At 44.7% G+C, this 18,860-nt stretch overlaps 2 protein-coding genes across 2 annotated transcripts; one reads left to right on the top strand and one right to left on the bottom strand.

The window, feature by feature from the left end:
* The first annotated feature begins 119 nt into the window (after nt 1-119).
* On the top strand, nt 120-10,500 carry LOC119120568 (WT1 interacting protein). Its single transcript, XM_037247565.1, has 9 exons — nt 120-1,705; nt 3,261-3,362; nt 7,313-7,380; nt 8,064-8,126; nt 8,315-8,445; nt 8,526-8,577; nt 8,647-8,715; nt 8,791-8,950; nt 9,005-10,500. The coding sequence occupies exons 1-8, from the start codon at nt 436-438 to the stop codon at nt 8,941-8,943; spliced, it is 1,908 nt and encodes a 635-aa protein (XP_037103460.1). The 5' UTR covers nt 120-435; the 3' UTR covers nt 8,944-8,950; nt 9,005-10,500.
* A 2,712-nt stretch (nt 10,501-13,212) lies between these two features.
* gpib (glucose-6-phosphate isomerase b) lies at nt 13,213-17,803 on the bottom strand. The gene is made up of 18 exons (XM_037247244.1): nt 17,640-17,803; nt 17,462-17,552; nt 17,321-17,389; nt 16,920-17,039; nt 16,760-16,843; nt 16,403-16,549; nt 15,718-15,789; nt 15,601-15,645; nt 15,452-15,505; nt 15,118-15,178; nt 14,636-14,679; nt 14,405-14,557; nt 14,193-14,322; nt 14,047-14,123; nt 13,858-13,986; nt 13,712-13,787; nt 13,546-13,612; nt 13,213-13,457 (listed from the first exon to the last, which is right to left on the bottom strand). Exons 1-18 carry the CDS (start codon nt 17,756-17,758, stop codon nt 13,334-13,336), a joined length of 1,662 nt encoding a protein of 553 aa, XP_037103139.1. The 5' UTR covers nt 17,759-17,803; the 3' UTR covers nt 13,213-13,333.
* Nucleotides 17,804-18,860: the final 1,057 nt, after the last annotated feature.

Raw genomic sequence — 18,860 nt, 5'->3', positions numbered from 1 at the left:
ATTTCTGCTTCCGTTTTCACTCTTCAACTTCTTTGTGACGTGTTTTCTTCGACCTCCCCCTCTCATATTCTCATTCTCGTCGGCTCATCTCTAGTCCCCGCTCACTTTGTTGTCCGCGTAGGGAGAAATGTAAGACGGCCAAACTCCAACCGGAGAGGTGAAATTCCTCCGCGCAGCGCGCCATTGACTGTAAGGACCTTTCAACTTAAAAAAAAACAAAAAAAAACTCAAGTTGACAAACCGTCGGCGAGGAAGCGCGGATCAAATACTTTTTTCTGCAGGCGCCGTAGGAGCGGAGAGGACGGACATGCGGCTCACGACGACGCGGAAAAACACCTTAGCGCCACCGCGTTTGGATTTTTCGCCGTGTTTTGTGCCTTCCGAATGAACCCCGCTAGTGGTCCGCGCTAACTTGTTCCGGACTACAACAACAACATGGACCACTACCAGCACGACGTGGCTCTTCGTGCCGGCCAAATGATGGACGAGCTTTCCCTGTACGACGCTTACCGCCGCCAGGACGCCGCGGGAAGGAATTTGGACTCGACGGCGACCGCGCTCCGGCAGCAGCATCACACCGTGGAGAACTTCACATCGGCGAACAAAGTCTACAACGCGGCTCCGGTGCGCCCGGTTCAATGCGGCCGGACTGTCCCTGTGGATTTCTGCACCCCGCAAAGGGAGGCGGGCTACGCCGAGGAGGGCTGCTGCAAGTCCGAGGTGGCGCTGCCCTGCTACACCGGCGCCACTGAGAGGCAACGGCGTTACTCGCTCGAAGTGCACCGGTACAGCACCGGCTCCGCGTTCGACGCCCTCCACAAGCCCTTGCCTCTGCCGGGCAACAGGTCCAACAGCGTGTGCATGGACGGGAGGCACCACAGCCCGCGTTCCAGCCTGGCGTCCTCCTCCGTCTCCTCGCAGGAGCAGAGCAAGCACGCCAGCCCCCGAGCAAGCCTGGTGGTGGCGGTACCCGGCCTGGCGCACTGCGAGGGCTCCAGCGCCCTGAGCCCCAGGTCCAGTTACGCGAGCACGGCCAGCGACACCAGCAAACACTCGAGCCCCAGGACCAGTCTGAACAGTTGCGACTGCTGCAGCAAGCCCAGCAGCAACCGGACCAGCGGCATCAGCATGGGATACGACCAGAGGCACGCCAGCCCCAGGTCCAGCACTGCCAGCCAGTACTCCTTCACCACCAGCCCCAGTCCAAGGTCCAGCTACTCGGACTCGCGCTACGGACCCCACGTCAGGGACGATTTCGAGGGGGGCGCCCCGCTGGTGGCTAGCCCCAGGTCCAGCATCTGCAGCCAGGATGGCAGTGCCAGAGCTCCCGTTTGCGTGCTCAGTCCCCGCTCCAGCATCTCCAGTCACAGCTCAAGGAGCTCCCGCAGCTCCAGGGGTTCCATGAGCACCTACCCAGACCTGCAGCTACCCTCGCCCAGGGCCTCCATGCTCGGGGGACATGACGAGTCGCTCCTGCAGGAGCTGGGGGACCCCAACGGCGTGCACCCGCGCCTCCACGTCCAGGAGCATCCCTTGCCCCTCGAAGTCACCTCCAAAACGCCCACGGCGGGCCAGAGGTTCAAGCTGCCTTATCAAGTCACCCCGAGCCGGGAAAGCGGGCCCAGTCAGGCCGAGAGGCGGCTGGAGGCGCTCACCTTGGAGTTGGAGAAGGAGTTGGAGATGCATATGAAGAAAGAGTACTTTGGTAGGTGCTTGCTTGTGTGCTGGGAGCTAGACGACATGCACATAATTATGTTCTTGATCTGACAATGTTGAAGTTTGGCCTTCCATTGTCAAAAGTTGTCGTCTTGTTTATTGGGATGGTGGAAGATCTGTATATCAACAGGTGGTGCAATACTGGCTGCAAATGAAGCCCCCACCCCAAAGCCCTTCATTATCTAGTCAGCGTGGACAACAGTCTAGTCAAGTCTGCTCACCTGGCCTGGTCAAACATTAGATCAAGACTTTTGATTAACTTTCTCAGAAGAAGCATTTCCTTGAACAATATCGCCATGCAACTGCTGTTCTGTACTTGAGTGCAAAGGTGCAGGAAAGGAATGTAGTTTATTTTTAACCCCCCCGCCCCCCCCCCCCCCCCCGCCTCTGGTTAAATGCTCAACATCCTGTGCTTGCCACACGGATGCCTTGCGAAATGGGCACACAAGGGATTTGGCTTCCTGTTTTGTTTATTTGATTTTAAATGCTACACTCCCGGACATCCTCATTGTCTTGTTAAACACTAAGCAACATGTTTGTCCTTGCAACCAGTGGGTATTTTTACAGAAATTCACAAGCAGTGATGAATAACAACACACCTTGGACTCAAGGTTAAAGCCTCGTCAAATAGGTCAACAGTAAGTTGGAATAATGCGCATTATCGGAAATACATACTCAGAAGATAATTCATTTCAGACCTATAGCAAAATCGAAAATTACCCCCTTGAACAATAAGAGATCATTTAAAAAAAGAACAACCTTTATATCCTCGTTTATAAAATTACTTTAAGACTGCATGAAATGAATATCAACGTCAACAAAGCGGTTTGTTAGTGGTTCTTTGTTTAAACTTCCTTATCTATATAGATTTTTTTAAAAAAACAGGAAACATGGGGAAACCGTAGAAGTGTGTAATAAAGCCAGGAAGGTCGACTTTTCAAAGAGGAAGTAATCATTAAAGCAAAACGTGTGCGTACTTTTATGATCTAATATAAGCAAAGTGTATCCGCGGCAATCCGACTAGGTCTGACAAGTTTTTTAATTTTTTTAAACAGCTTGATTTTCATTCAACTAACATTAAGCTTTTTTTTTTTTTGGGTGGTGGCTAAGTAAACATTTAATTGACATTTTTATCTGTATTTTGCTCAAGCCGTTGCTTATAAAAGGATTCAACCTGGTGATGTGCGCTAAAAAGATCAATGAGGATTGATCAATTTAAGTGGAAGATATTGAATAATCAGATTTCAAAAAAGAATGTCCCGATTTTTTTCACATTTATTTATTAAATTTGTTTTTGCCCAACTGGGGGCGGGGGCAGTCGAGCACACGTCCCGTCGACTCGGTGACCCCGGGCTGACCCCGACCAGGCTTTGATCTCGCAGTCCCTGAGGAATGTCACCTCAGTCTTGTGGGGAGCTACTGTTGCCTCCAAATACTTTTTTTTCTTCTTCTATACCACAAGGTCAATGTGTTTGTCCTCACCTGGGTGTGTCCACTCTGCTCATCCTTCAAATCAACCCATCGTCCGTGTTCCTTTTCTCCAGGTATCTGCATTAAATGCGGCAAAGGCGTGTACGGAGCCAGCCAAGCCTGCCAGGCCATGGGGAATCTTTATCACACCAACTGCTTCACCTGCTGCTCCTGCGGTGAGTGGAGAGATGGAGAACAATCATGACGATAAAACGGGCCACAAAGTGCAATAGTGTTGCCGGCGTGTCGAGTGGACCAAACACATCCACATTTGCCGTTGCCATAGTGACCGATGGGATTGTGCTTCAATGCGCTCGCCCAAATGCATATCTCAAATGGCAGTGTGTGTGTGTGAGAATTCTTTTCATGTTTATGCTTATCCAGGAAGCGTTTGTCTTAAGACACTGCTAATTTTAGCATTTATGTCTGTAGATATTTTTTTGTTGTAAATTATGCGCTGGTGCCAAATTTTATTTTAGATAGCAATCATATTGAGCCAGGTCATTTAAAAAAAAGCAATTAACTAAAAAGGACTAATTAATTGAATTTAGAAAAAAATATATTAAAAAAACTTTTTAACTTACAGTGTAATCGAGTATAAATTCCACGTAAAAAAAAATGGAAAACATGTATCAGTTGCTTTGAAGTCCAATTTTGGGAGGGAGGGGGGGGGGTTAAAAACAGACCAAGAATAGTTGGTATAATAACTCAGCGACCCGTCGATCATTAAAATCAAATCATGTTATTATTATCATTCATTTCCCAAATAAATGTCAACTCAGTCTTTGTTCCGCGTCCAAAAATTCCTTATCATCACCCCCCCGCCCCCCGGCTCGCCGCTTTGCAAATTCCTCCACTTTCCCAAATTCCGCTGACATTATTTGTCTTTGAGGTTGTAATGAAATCTCCAATTCAGTGTGTAGAGTGAATGTGTGTGCGGTATGGACGTTCCTGTTACCCGAGGGGGGGAAGATGTCGGGAGAAAGCCTTTTAGCCAGGTTGCTCCCATTCATACGTCTGCTCGGCACGGATACCGATCCGCCTCTGGAAGCGCGGCCCGATAAATTTACACGAAACCAAAGCTGCAGACTTTCCTGTTTATTGTGTCGGCAAACCGTGTCCGGTTGCTGAGATTGTGGGATTTTTGGACCGTGCCGCAACCGAGGCGAGAATTACGCTCGCATCTATTGGCGGGAATTTGCAAGTGGTGCTTGTTTGAAGCTTGGCAGGCCACAGATGGTTTATGGCTCATGTAAACGCTTCTGATGTATGATTTGACCTCAAGTTGAATGGGAATGTTTTCTTTTAAGCGGCAGTCTTGTCATAACACCCTCCAGTGATAAATCGGGAACCGCATCCGTGTGACTGTATTTGTTTTTTTTGGTTTTTAATGGGGTGGGGCTTTCTTTTGATTTTTGTTGTTGCCCGGACAGCTTGGGCTTTGTTTAACCATGCATAATTGAGCTCTCCTTTTGGCTCACTCCCATGGCTCCACCTTTTTTTTTCTTCACAAAATGGCCAAGAATGTAAAATAAATAAATAAATAACCTCCTCCACTGGAGCCTTCCCGGAGGACCTCACTCGGATGATCAGGGAATGTAACCAAAAATAAAAAATGGCCGCCTCGCCACCGTTAGCTTTGTGAGGATACACGGCTAATATTGCTAATGCTAATATTTTTTTAACGCCAAGAATGTGCCATCAAGTGTTTGTTCAAGGTCAAGGTTCTTGTCCACAGTTTATTTCTTTTCGACCAAGCAAGTGTTGCAACTTCACACCCACTCTCCGATTATTATTATTTTCCGCGGGACTTCTCTCCATGGCCCCAGATGCGCAGACTATCACTTGCTTATACCGAAGCGATGACTCATTCCTATTCCAATCATACTATCAGTTTAAAAAAAACAAAAAACAAACAGTCATACCTACCAGACGGCGGCAGAAGAGGAAACTGGGGACAAAAGTACAGAATGCCCAATGTTTGTATCACATTAGAAACTAAGATAAGGTTAAACGCAATAACTTTCTCAAATGAAACAAATTTTGGTGCCTGTTTTTTTTCTTTCTTTCATTCTCATTGAAATTACTCCAAATAGTTTTGTCCTGTTTATTCCAAATGAGGCGTTTTGATTCGGTTCGCACCGCTAACGGCAATGTTAGGCTATGGTTTTCTAATAGTGCCAGAAAGAGATAAGGTTGGGAATGTTGATATGCGGTATCACGATTAAAAGTACAAAACTATTCTGGGACTTTTTCATTCGTTCTCCGATTAGAACGTCGGATAAGACGGGATTGGAATGTTGTTTGGTTCTGACACTTCCCCCTGAAGGGTGTGGCGACAATTAGCGGTCAGAGCTATGGTAGGGTTCTTTAAGGGCGAGGAAGCTAATATCAAACTTTACATCAAAATAGCCTCAGACTTATAAATGATCACGTTATCAATGAAATAAAATCCACTTTTAATACTTTGCTTGCCGGATTGCAGAAAATGCAGCTGGTGCTTTGCACCTTTGGCTGGTTTGTCTGCCGACAAAAGGCCGGAGGAGAGAGGGGGGCAAACAGGGATCCCCCCCGCCCCCCTCCACCCCATCTTCCCCCTATGCTCGTTCGGGGGCGGGTTTGAATGGGACCAGCTAGTGACCTCAGGCAGAAGGAATGTCCCCGTTTGCTCAGTCGACCCGCGTCAACGTCGGGGCCCTTTTGTGTCCACCACCTCCCAGACTCCCAGAAACCTTGCAACACCATGCCCCCCCCCCCTCCCCCCCTCTATAATCTCACTCTTCCTGCAAGGTTAGGCCTTTTGAGGACGCGAGGGTGGCTTCCTCCCTCTGCGCTGGCTAGAAATGCTAATTGCTCTTCAGTCTGCTCCGTCTTAAAAGTCTCACCTATTGTGTGCGCGGCATTCCTGGGCTCCTCGACCCATTCGTGTGGGTGTTAACATATGACCGTCTCCCGGCGTCGCGTTGACGTTTGAAATATAGCAATTGCATAAATTTCGCTGTTAAACCAGAGGAGCTTTTTAGTCATCAAACTAACGGTGGCCCGGGACAACAATTAAATCCCGACTAACGCTGCAGATTTACGAGCCGCGACATTGCCCGGGGGGGGGGGGGTCGCCGGGCCGAGTGAAGTCATCGCGCTGCCGCAGAGACGCGGCGCGGCGTTAAATGAATTCGAAAGGGGGTGGGGGCAAACCCCGAAAGATGCGGGGTGGGCACAAGCGGCCTGTTGCACATTCCCCCCCCCCCCACCTCCCCTTTAGATCGGACTCAGGCCTCATGAATCAAGACTCGATCGTGGGAATTTAGCTCAACCTCAGAGCAAAATGAAGTGGTTCAATCATGTAGCACTATTTAGAAGCAATAATAATAATAAAAAAGAAACTTTTCAAACAGTCAAGCTCTTTAGATTGACCACATTGAAAACACACACCTTTTCCAGCCTGTAGTAACTACTTTTTTTTTTTTTTTCTGACCGACTGCCTCCATGTGTCGTCCATATTTGATTGGCTACGCTAAAAGCATCACAATTTAGTCTCTTGTAGGAATTTGTCAGTATGTCATGACAAATGTTCAGGATGTTTTACACAAAATGGCTTCAAAGCCTCCCCAACATCCTTTTGCATGTCAACGATGGATTTCCTGTCGACATTGGGCTATTACCGGCGTGTTTTTGAGCAGCTCGCACAATGCACGGAAGAGGAGGAGGATAGGGTCTGTGTGTCTGTGTGTTGTTTTTTTGGAGGGGGGGGGTGCGGTCAGTGGGGGATGTAGAGCAGTTTTCTGTATCGATCGTGAATGGAATCCTATTGAGATCGGTGGTCAGAGTAATTAAATTGAGGCACAATGCGAGCCGCTTCGGGCCGGACCATCTGCTCTACACCCGAGCTGCTTCTGCCACTGTTTAAAATAGACTCACATGTATGTTTTGAAGAAAATGTTTGTGTTCAAAGGTTTTTACCTGTAAAGTAAAATGTCTTTAAATGAAGGGGGAAAAAAAGGGAAAAAATGACATATTTGTTTGACCTTTTTCCCACAGATATAAACCGAGACAAGCAACAGTAATAAGTACAACATTGAGTCTCAGTACTTTGAATACTCCTTTTTTTTTTTTTTTTTTTTTTTAGGGAGGAGGTTGCGAGGTAAAGCCTTCTATAATGTCAACGGGAAGGTCTACTGCGAGGAAGACTTTTTGGTAAGTCACTTGTTCTGTCAACTTGCTGCTGGTCATTTTCAATGTTCAGACATACAGTAATAATATCAGAATATAATCATAGAATATAAATAAATATAGTATAAAATTATATATAAAATAAGGATATAAAATATGTCATAGAATATAAAATATGTAATAGAATATCAGAAGCCCTTTTCACAGGAAAAGCTGGCATTTTATTTATTTATTTTATTTATTTTTATGTTTTGATTTATAAATATGTGTGTATATATTATATAAATATTTTAATAATTATATATATATACACACACACATATATATATATGTATATGTGTGTGTGTGTGTATGTTCTGAAAATGTGATTATATATATTCTGAAACCGTGATTTATCCCCTTGGGATACCAAAGCTGACATGGACACTGCCGTTAAAGTTTGCCCCCCCTCCCCCATCCAATTAACTCAAATTACCCTACTTCCCTGAGGAGATTAATTAGCTTGCCTCTCTTGTGGAGGTCGATGACAGATGGTGTGGAGATGCACACACATCCTCAATGACATCTTTTACAACGGTTGTGAACATCTTTATCCTGGGAGTGGGCTACATCCAGATCATTGGCCCACTAGTTCACAAATAAACCTCCAGCAGCAGCACAAAAGTCACAACTAGGCGACTAAGTCTTGCCTCTGATTTCTTTCCCAGTATTCTGGTTTCCAGCAGACGGCCGACAAGTGCTTTGTGTGTGGCCACCTCATCATGGAGATGGTAAGCTAAGTCAGGTTAGCAAAGACATGAATATCGGTGAGACTATTTTCCGGTTTACATTTGAAACTGTGGTGTGATCATTTCGGTCAGGATCGTTTTGATATAAAAGAGCAAATAGCATCCAAGATTTGATAGCTTCTTGGTTTCCGCGGCCAAAGTGGTAACACCCTTCTTATGTGATGGTGAAGATCCTCCAGGCGCTGGGCAAGTCCTACCATCCAGGCTGTTTCCGCTGTGTGGTGTGTAAAGAAGGTCTGGACGGGGTGCCCTTCACTGTGGACGTGGAGAACAACATCTACTGTGTCAAAGACTACCACACGTAAGGACAACTGTTTTTTTTAAAAATTATTTTTCATGTCCTACAATAACCTTGCTTGATGGTCCCTTTTCCAATGACAGGGTTTTTGCTCCCAAGTGTTCCTCCTGCAACCAGCCCATTCTCCCAGCTCAGGTGACCAAAGATCCAACCCGTTGGAGACGTTTTTCAAACATCTAACACCTCCCGGGTTTTTCTCCTCAGGGCTCAGAGGAGACCATTCGGGTTGTCTCGATGGATAAAGACTACCATGTGGAATGTTACCACTGTGAGGTGAGGTCACACTCGCACGCACTGACGCGTCGCTTGACTGTTAGCGTGTCATCGCTCGGTTTTCGCTTCCACCAGGACTGCGGGCTCCAGCTCAACGACGAGGAGGGTCACCGTTGTTACCCTCTGGACGGCCACCTGCTGTGTCACGGCTGCCACATCCGCCGACTGCAGTCCCAGGTTTCGGGGCCGCCGTCCCCCAACTACCCGCTCCACGTCACCGAGCTGTGAAGGGAAGGTTGCTAACCCCCCCCAGCGTGGCCCGAGATGCCAACCTGCCCCGCCCTCGCTGGTACACAGTTGGGTTGAAGTGCCCGGGTCGGGGATTCACCAGCGCTGGCTGGACCGGTCAGTCCCGGTGGCGGCCGTGTCGTGCCACCAACCTGCTTTGAGATGTGAAGGCAAAGTGGGAGGCGACCCCCCCACCTGTAAACCCCGAGGTGGCCGGAGATGCCGACCTCCCCCGCCATCTCAGAGTCCATCTTTTTTTCTGCCCACCTTTCCTGTGACCCCGGCAACATTTTCACCTGCGAGGTGAAGCTTCTTTGCTCACCCCCACCCTCGCGGGATGGACTCACTTTGCTGCTCCCACCCACCAGTGAGGTTGGTTTCACTTCATTCATTCCTCTAAATAAATAACTGCCGCTCAGAGGGGGCCACCGCCGGCCGGAGGGGATAAACCCAACGCGGCCATGTTGTGCCTTTCGAGCGCGATCCTGGCGTAGCCGCTAACACCGAGATGCGCTAACGGCCAGCAAGCCAACCTTGCCGTTAACAGAAAAGACCTCCAGAGATTCATTGTTTGCTCACAAAAGACGAGACTGTGAAGTGTTGCTGTCCTTGCCTCATTTCAATGCGAATGAAAGACCAGGAAGTGGTTCGTCAATGACTTTTAAAGCCCGGAGCTGCTGGTTCCGCCCGAGTTTTTCCAAAGGAGTTGTTTCTGCTGGGTGGCGCTAATGAGCTTGGAGTTGTCTTTTTTTTTTTTTTTTTTTTTCTTGATTGGCACTTTTCCCCACCTCCAACTTACAGTTTGTGCACCGGTGGCAGGACCACTATGAGCACCCGGCTGTGGTTGCGGGGCAGCACAAGCAGCACCCCAAAAGCCCACCCTTGATTTCTTCTGGCCTCCCCGGTATGAATAATGAATACAAAATTATGAATCGTGAATGCTGTTCAATTTTTAAGGTCCACTTTTATTTGATGAAATTTGGCTGGGAAACAAATTTCTAGCCATCATTATTGAAAGGAGGAAAAAAAAAAACTCATTTAAAGGCAGGTCTTTGATGGTAACTTCCTTGGCAGAGTTCCCGCTCAATACTACTGACTCGATCGTGTCCATAAAGAACACACTGACCACGACTAACTTGACGCGAATGTAACGCAAATGATTGTTTTGACCCGACATCGCCTTCCCTTCATTCACTTTTATTGTTATTATTATGATGATTATTTAAAACAGTACTAGCACACGCCTAGCATCCCTTGTACATAAAGAGTCTAGTTTTGTATTTTTGTCACACGGGAAAGAGAGGAGAGGGACGGCTTCTCCTCCGACTGGTTAGTTGCCATAAAGCACATGTCACATGATCTTTTCTATCTCAAATGTTATTATTATTACCTAGATGGTTCATAAAAAAAAAAAAGAAAAAAAAAAGACTAGAGCTATTTATCTAAACCTGGGGAAAGAGAGAAATTATTTAATGTATTAAAATCAAATCAGGATGTATCGTTTTAACTGTAGAGGACATAATCTGTTATTCAATAAAGTGGTTTTGTAGCTAACTACAACAGTCTTGTCGTTGAGATGGTTGGAAAAAAGCCGTAGCACAGAAATCTCCACCATAATACTTACATGAGCTTATACGGTGAATATTATTCAAAACCGGTATGACTAACGTGTGTGTGTGTGTGTGTGTGTGTGTGTGTGTGTGTGTGTGTGTGCGTGTGTGTGTGTGTGTGTGTGTGTGTGTGTGTGTGTGTGTGTGTGTGTGTGTGTGTGTGTGTGTGTGTGTGTGTGTGTGTGTGTGTGTGTGTGTGTGTGTGTGTGCGCGCCAACGTAGTGGGGTAGCGCTCTGATGTTCGTTGACAGTTTGGCCATTTATTACACAAAGCAGCCTTTGTGTGTGTGTGTGTGTGTGTGTGTGTGTGTGTGTGTGTGTGTGTGTGTGTGTGTGTGTGTGTGTGTGTGTGTGTGTGTGTGTGTGTGTGTGTGTGTGTGTTTGAGTGTGAGAAGTGAGCTCTGTTACAATGTACAAAAGACTACCTTGCTCACACACTGTCAGGAAATGAGAGAAAATTCACACCATGGCCACCCCTAGCCACCACATAGCTCCGCCCCTGTAGAAAGCAAATGTAAAAAAAAAAAAAAAAAAAGGAATGTGGTGAAATTCAAAATCAAAATTTATTTGAAACAAAAGAACAATTACAAAGTTGTAAAAAAACATTTGGATGTGGAAAAAATCGGTTTAGTTAAGGTAAAACTAATTACAAAATTGGAACACCAAATTTGACCTGTGAAAATGTTCATGTTGAAAAGATATTTTAATATGGTGCATTTGGTAACTTTGTAGCTTGTCCAATCCTGACATGGAACCTTGGGCCAATTTGATGTTTACTTTTCGATGTGGTGATTGCAGCGATGGTGACTCTCGGATGCTCGGAAAGGCTGCCAGTGAGTGACGTGGGAGCCGTAGTGTGGAATTCTGACGCAGAAGGGAGGGAGTGTTGGCGCTAACGTTGGGGTCGGGAAGGAGCACTCTTGGGACCTTGGTCTTTATATAGCTGTGGGAGTCGTGGGAAAAACCAAGCCGAGGTCCTTGTTTTTCCAGGCCTGCATGGGAGCTTTCACTCCAGAGGGAACGTTTTGATGACTTTCCCTGAGGTACCCCGAAAACACCTTGTCTTTCGGTGTGGTTTGAACTTGGGTGTGTGGGGGGGGGGGCTGTCCGGGTGAGTTAGAGATGGCGGTGGGGGTCCAGGGGGGGTGTTGTTGCTATGGAAACCAATGACAGCCCCCAGCTCCTTCTGTTAAAAAAGAATTGGAATGTGCGGCTATGCATTGTTGAGCAAACATCTCAGGAACGCACACACACACACACACACACACACACAGACCAGAACCTTTTTCAAAGCTGCCCATTCCTGAGCCAGTCTAGCAATCTGACTTCCTGGTGTGCACCTGCAGTTGATACTTGGCACCATTCACAAAAGAATAAAAAAAGAAAAATGCACTCAGAAATAACTAACATACAAAACTTGAGAAACTAAAGCACAAAAGTAAAAAACAAGAAAAGATACAGTCGCAAAAATGTAACAAAAGTAAAAGGACATTTACAAAAAGGCCGATAAGAACAAAAGTTTAAAAAAAAAGTCTGCAAAAACGACAAATAAATGTACAAAAGCTTCAACTTTAATTATGGAGAGCGTAGCAAGTGTTTCGTTGTTTCCGTGGCAGACATAAAAGGACAAGTTAGGATTCATGCTAAGTATTGTTGCCTGGCAACCGCCATGGGGGGAAAAACACTAGCTGAGTCTGCCACAGCTTCTTTTCTTCTTTTTTTCTTTTTGTTTGTCCTCACATAGGCTATTCTCTGCTGCCACGGGAGAAAAAAAAATAGGCTATTTTATTGGGCACACCTGCATGATTAACAATGAGCTGCATCCAAACATCTCACTTTGCAAATATCAGATAAATAAATTGAACAAGACTGAATGTATTTGTGCATTCTTTCTAATAACTCAAATGCTAGCGTGCTAACAAAAAGTCTGCTAAGTAGTTCGCTGAGAATGGAAAACAATGCAAAAAATCATTTCTCGGATCTGTATAAGATGAACATTTAAATAGGTCAAGGGATCTGAAAGGGTTAGCACATTTTGTGAAATGTATAAATTTGAAAGATTTGTTTTGGAAAATGTGAAATACTGAAAAATATTTTCTTATTCAGAATACCATAACATTTCTTCATTCGTTTCGTTTTTTTTTTTTTTTTTAGAAAAGTGTAAATTAGACAAATGTAGATCTCGATGTTGTAAAACGAGCGGAGCAGTTTTAAGTTTGAAACATTTGAATGGGCCGAGTACAACTAATAGCTAAAAATTCCCAAATATTATCCATTAAATGGATTAAATGAAATGTAATCATCATAAAAAATAAATAATAAAAATTTTTTTATAGAATAAGATTTTAAAATTATAAGAAAATAAGAATAAAAAATTTAATATTAATCATTAAATGAAAATTTGAAACCCTGATAAAATGACAAAACAAACTACTGGCTGCTTTACTGTCAGCAGTAGCGGTGCAACCGGTGTTCTACTGCTATCTAGTGGTTACATTGGTGTATTATTTTCGAAAATATTTAATGAAAATGCATGAAAGGCCTTTAACGCGTGACTTGATTTGCTTTGCTTCAAATTGATTGCTTTTAGTTTTAGTGTTGATTCATCATCAATAAGTTTGCGCTGATTTTGGAAAAAGAAAAGACGCAGCATACCGTGCCTCGTGCATGTGGCAATGTAAAAGAAAACCTTTTTTAATACATCGTACAAACGTGCACAGTGCTTCACATGGAAATTGATATTATTAGTTATGATAAAAACGACGACGAGTGCATGAATCTCAGGCGAAGTTCTTTTTGAGGAAGTTGATGAGTCCGTTAGTGGACCCGTCGTGGGAGTGCACTTCGGTGGTGTCTTGCAGCTCGGGCTCGATCTTCTTTGCCAGCTGCTTGCCCAGTTCCACGCTAGTAACACACATTAGTAATCAATAATATCAATCATCAAATCACAGAATCAACTTTAAAAGAGTGGAATTTAAAAAAAGCGTCTCACCCCCACTGGTCGAAGCTGTTAATCTCCCACATCAAACCCTGGATGAAGATTTTATGCTCATACATGGCTGAAAAAAAAAAAATCAAATGGAGTCATTTTATTATTTAAATGTATGTTTGCTAGTAATAATAGCAGCTAGTAATAATTTCAACTCCTCGCCTCTCACCTATGAGAGCACCGAGCGTGTAAGGGGTCAATTTCTTGAAGATGATGGAGTTGGTGGGCCGGTTTCCTTGGAACACCTTGAAGCGCACAACAATAAGAATGATGTGAGCCATCGTATGAGTTACGACATGTGTGGTTGTGACCCACTTTGTGTGGCAGAATCTTCTCCAGAGCCTCCCCAGAAAGGCCGCTGGCCTCCAACTCCCTGCGAGCCTCCTCGGTGGTCTTCCCTCTCATGAGAGCCTCCGTCTGGGCCAAGAAGTTGGCCACCAGGATCTGCCGGTCCACAGCATTATTTAATATTCTAACACCATGAGCTGATGTGGGCTGACTTGCCTTGTGGTGCAGGTTGTTCCTGACGGGGTGCTGCGACTGCGCCGGGATAAGGAAATCGGAAGGCACCATGCGCGTTCCTGAGGTACAAGCACAAATGATAATCCAAAATGGTCTTTGTGATTGAGCGGTGTGTTAAGTTGGGGTACCTTGATGGATAAGTTGGTAGAAGGCGTGCTGCCCGTTGGTGCCTGGCTCACCCCACACAATGGGCCCGGTGTGATAATTTACACGAGTGCCATTTTTGGTGACGTACTTGCCGTTAGACTCCATGTCACCCTGGATCCAAATAAATTTCTGTTACGGTCAACTAGTAAAAGAACACATTGAGCTTTTTTTTTTAGGGAGTTGAGGTATTAACCTGCTGGAAGTAAGCGGCAAAGCGATGCATGTACTGGTCATAGGGCAGCATGGCGTGGGTTTCCGTGTGGAAGAAATTGATGTACCAGATGCCCAGTAGTGCCAGCAGCACCGGAGCATTTTTATCAAGGGGAGCTGTTTGGAAGTGTTTGTCCTGCAGAGATGAGTTTTAATTTTTGTAGATTGTTATTATTTTGTAGGGTATGTAACATGGACGTCCCAGATGACGTACCATCCAGTGGGCGCCTGCCAGGAGCTTCTCAAAGTTGTCAAAGCCTGATGATAAGACAGAGTGTGTGTGTGTGTGTGTGGGGGGGGGGGTCAAAACAAGAGCAGGCATGTTGTCAATAAAAAAAAACACAATCTTAAATTCATAACAAATTATCAAATTATTATTTAACTGTGTAGTGATTGAATAGGTAGACTAAAATATATTTATATAGAATAATAAATCAAATAAAAATATATGGGTAATAACGGCCTCGTTGCTTGATATGAATACATATTTATGTTATATTAGAAGAATATATTCAAATATTTATTATCTTTAAAATAATTTTTTTTCATTTAATTACAAGTGGTATTATAATTGTTAATATTATTTTTCGTACAACTTTTCATATATTTATTTTTATATTTAACATTTTGTTATATTTAACGACTGGGGGGAAAATATGGTGTAGGGCCGCAAAAAAAACCTTGTAATGTACGTACCAATGTGCAAGGCAATGGCCATTCCAATCGCTGACCACAAGGAGAAACGCCCCCCAACCCACTAAAAGAACAAAACTTTTGTTAAAAAATGCATTTCGAGCCAAATCAAAGGTCACAGCCAAAATATAAAAGCCATATTGTATCCACCGCACTTAAAATAGCAAGCTCTGTGACCTTTATCAGCCTGTGCAGTAACCTCCGCACGGGAGAAGGTCGCCACTAATAATAACCGAGGGGAGGCACCTCTGATAACCCGCCAGCTGCAAACTCAAGCGTCCAGTCCCGGTCAGAAAGTTCCACTTAAATATAGCTGCCAAACAGAAAGAGCACTCACATCCCAGAACTCAAACATGTTCTCGGTGTCGATGCCGAAGTCCTTCACTTTGGGCTGAAAGACAGAAAAGTGGCCGTTAGACAATTCGATATATTGGCTAGCTATCTTTATGCTAGCTAGCTATCTCTCCATCTATCTCTATGACTTACGCCATTGGTGGAAAGAGCAACAAAGTGTTTGGCCACAGCACTTTTCTACGGAGAAATGACAACATTGTCAATAGATGTCGAAAGACAAGGTTAACCTTCAAGCCCGCACTCACGTACATCTTTGGCGTGCTCCAAGAACCACGCTTTGGCCGACTCAGCATTGGTGATGGTCTCCTGAGTTGTGAAGGTCTGACAAAAATCAGCGTTAAATGGAAAACACGTTAGACATGTGGACGCTAGATACATAGCCTACCGGATTTTCCGGACTATAAGGCGCACCGGACTATAAGGCGCACCTTCAATGAATGGCCCATTTTGAAACTTTGTCCTTATATAAGGCGCACCGGACTACAAGGCGCACCTTTAATGGATCATGTCAGATTTTTAATCCAAATCAAATCATTCTCCATTTTATCTTTTTTATTTCAACTTCAGACGTCACAAATTACTTTATAATCACAAAATAATGATCCATAGTCTTTTTGATTCATGATTCATAGTCTTCAGCGGGCCACTTATGATTGATTTCATGACACAATGCTTCGGGCCAGTTTAAATTTAGAAATTTGCTCCATATATAAGGCACACCGGACTATAAGGCGCACTGTCGGCTTTTGAGAAAAGTTTAGGTTTTTAAGTGCGCCTTATAGTCCGGAAAATACGGTACTTATTTTCAATTCAGATTGCATCTGATGTTTAGGAAAACAAGTTCGCTAAAATTGTCTTTGGCGTTCAGTAAAACTCACATTCATCGAGCCCAAATAAATATCTTTGTAAACCCACCGTTGGTGCCCTCCGATACCTTTGAAGCGACGATGAAGAGCGTGGTCTCAGCGTTGAGCTGGGCTAGCGTCTTGGCGATGTGCGTCCCGTCGATGTTGGACACAAACCACACGGCGGGCCCGTCTTTGGAGTACGGCTTTAGGGCCTCCGTCACCATCAGGGGCCCCTACCGTTCGGCGAATCACGTTAAAAGAAGTTTCACACTTCTCCGCGTGTTCAAAATTATCCAGTGTTTCAATTCTTTTTGAACATTAGAGACGAGGAATTGTCTCGACTGAAACACTGAACAATTGGACATCAACTTTTCAAACGCTCCAATTATATTCACTCGGGAAGGTGCATTTTAGGTTGTTTCAGTATTGAAAACAAAACTCACAAGATCGGATCCTCCTATCCCAACATTGACGACGTCAGTGATGCTTTTTCCCGTGTAGCCCTTCCACTGACCGCTACGAACCCTCTGCAAGAAAAAAAACCCAAACAACACTGGATGTGACTTCTCCCCTTCACATATTGTTTGCTATGTATTTACTCACATGACAAAAGTTCTTCATCTTGTCCAGAACCTTATTAACCTCCGGCATCACATCTTTGCCGTCCACTAATATGGGCGTGTTGGAGCGGTTTCGCAGAGCCACATGGAGCACAGCGCGACCCTAAAATACAGTTTAAAAATTTTTTTTCAGCTCCTTCCAGAGATGTTCACTAGGGTATGGGTCTGGGATGATCACAATTTTGGAAAAAAAAACCCTCTTTGGTTTGAAATATCATTGTACCCTTTACAGATTTTAGACAACCAGTGCCTGGAGGAGCAAAGCGGCCCCAGAACAGACGAACGGTGTAAAAAGTAACTTGTGAGGAAATTCAGCTTGTCACATAGTGTCACCCTGGCAAGTTGTCAAGTCAGGATGAGAATGACAACATGAACATCAAGCACCTCAGTGAAGTTGATCTTGTCTCCGGTAAACATGGTCTCTCTGGCCGCTTCCATGCCTCTCGACTTGGCCTGCCAAAGAAACGGTGCATCTAAGGGCGCAGGGAATGCTGGGATTTTCCATACATGACGAGTCCGACCTACCAGTTCGACCAGCATCTTCATCACTTCTTCGGTGATGAGGTTCTTGGAGTAGTCCAGCAGGATGTCTCCGTCGTCGGTCTGCAGCGTGAGGCTGCACAAACCAGAGTTTGTAAACAAATCACATTCATCCTTGTTTCATTCTTTTTTGTCTTAGAAGACGGTTAGGAAGGTCTCTTACCTGAATTTGTGGAACCTCTCTTTGTCACCATCAAACATGTGCCTCATGTTGAGGTTCAAGGCGTGGGCCGTGTACCATTGCTGCAGCCGTTGGAAGACGGGGTCCTGCGCGAGTCCCATGTTGCTGAGTTCCGAGGTGGGCTGAGTGGGGCTGAGGGGGTGAGGGCAAAAGCTTTTTGAAGGGCCACTTGAGCTCCTCCTACTCTTACTATAATCAGGGCTGCTGCATGCATGTCACACCTCCTCCCCTCTGTATGTCCTCCAAGGTGCATATTTGGCACGGGTGGCTAACATCCAGTACTCATACTCTGTAGTTAGGGAGATTAAAAATATACTCAGGTAAAAAGAATACGATACCCATTTTTAAACATTGGCACAGTGAAAAAATAGGTCTCATAATCAATTTAAATTAAATAACTAACTTCAATTAACATACAGCTATTATCCACATTATGCCTCATTAACGTTCTAAACAATCAATATTAATATTATATACCGTTTTTTTCCGTGTATAATACGCCCCCATGTATAATACGCACCCTAACAATGGCATGTTGATGCTGGAAAAAAGCCTGTACCCATGTATAATACGCACCCAATTTTTTTTTTTAATTTTTTTTTTTTTCTTTTTTTTTTTAAGTCCCAATGATCGTCACACACGCAGGGAGGCAATGGGTCCCATTTTTATAGTCTTTGGTATGGTCTTAACTAGGCTGGATGTATTTTTTTTGTTGGCGTTGATTTCTCCGACTGCCCATAAAGGCACCACCGCGATCAGATGAAAAGAGAGGAAAGTGACGTGCGGACATGTGAAAAAGGCGGCTCTGTATGGGAGAGACGTTGAAGAGGAATAATAACACCCTTGGAAACCAAAACTTGCCCCTCGTCGTGACTCGGAGCCGCAACAAATGTTTCGGATTTGTGTAGGGTACATTGTGACAGCAAACGAGCAGGTGATCGAGCAAGCGTCTGATACGAGAGCATTGCGTTCGTATGGAGCGTGTTTGAAGTGAACAGCAGAGACGAAAGGAACAAGGCAAAGTGTTGTGAAATAAAATATTACCTGTAATACGCATTTTGTTATTTGCTGATTGTATTAAGCTATCACATTCATTGTCAGTCAAGAAGAGAAGAGGACTATTATCCCTTCTTTGACGAAATGACCAGAGCACAGTACAAACACACTATTGTTCTTTTGGTATTTATTCAACCCACATTCTTT

Source organism: Syngnathus acus, chromosome 3 (assembly GCF_901709675.1).
Source record: "Syngnathus acus chromosome 3, fSynAcu1.2, whole genome shotgun sequence".
Taxonomy (NCBI): domain Eukaryota; kingdom Metazoa; phylum Chordata; class Actinopteri; order Syngnathiformes; family Syngnathidae; genus Syngnathus; species Syngnathus acus.
Note: the sequence above shows the minus strand (reverse complement) of the source record. Positions and strands in the feature narration are given on the sequence as shown.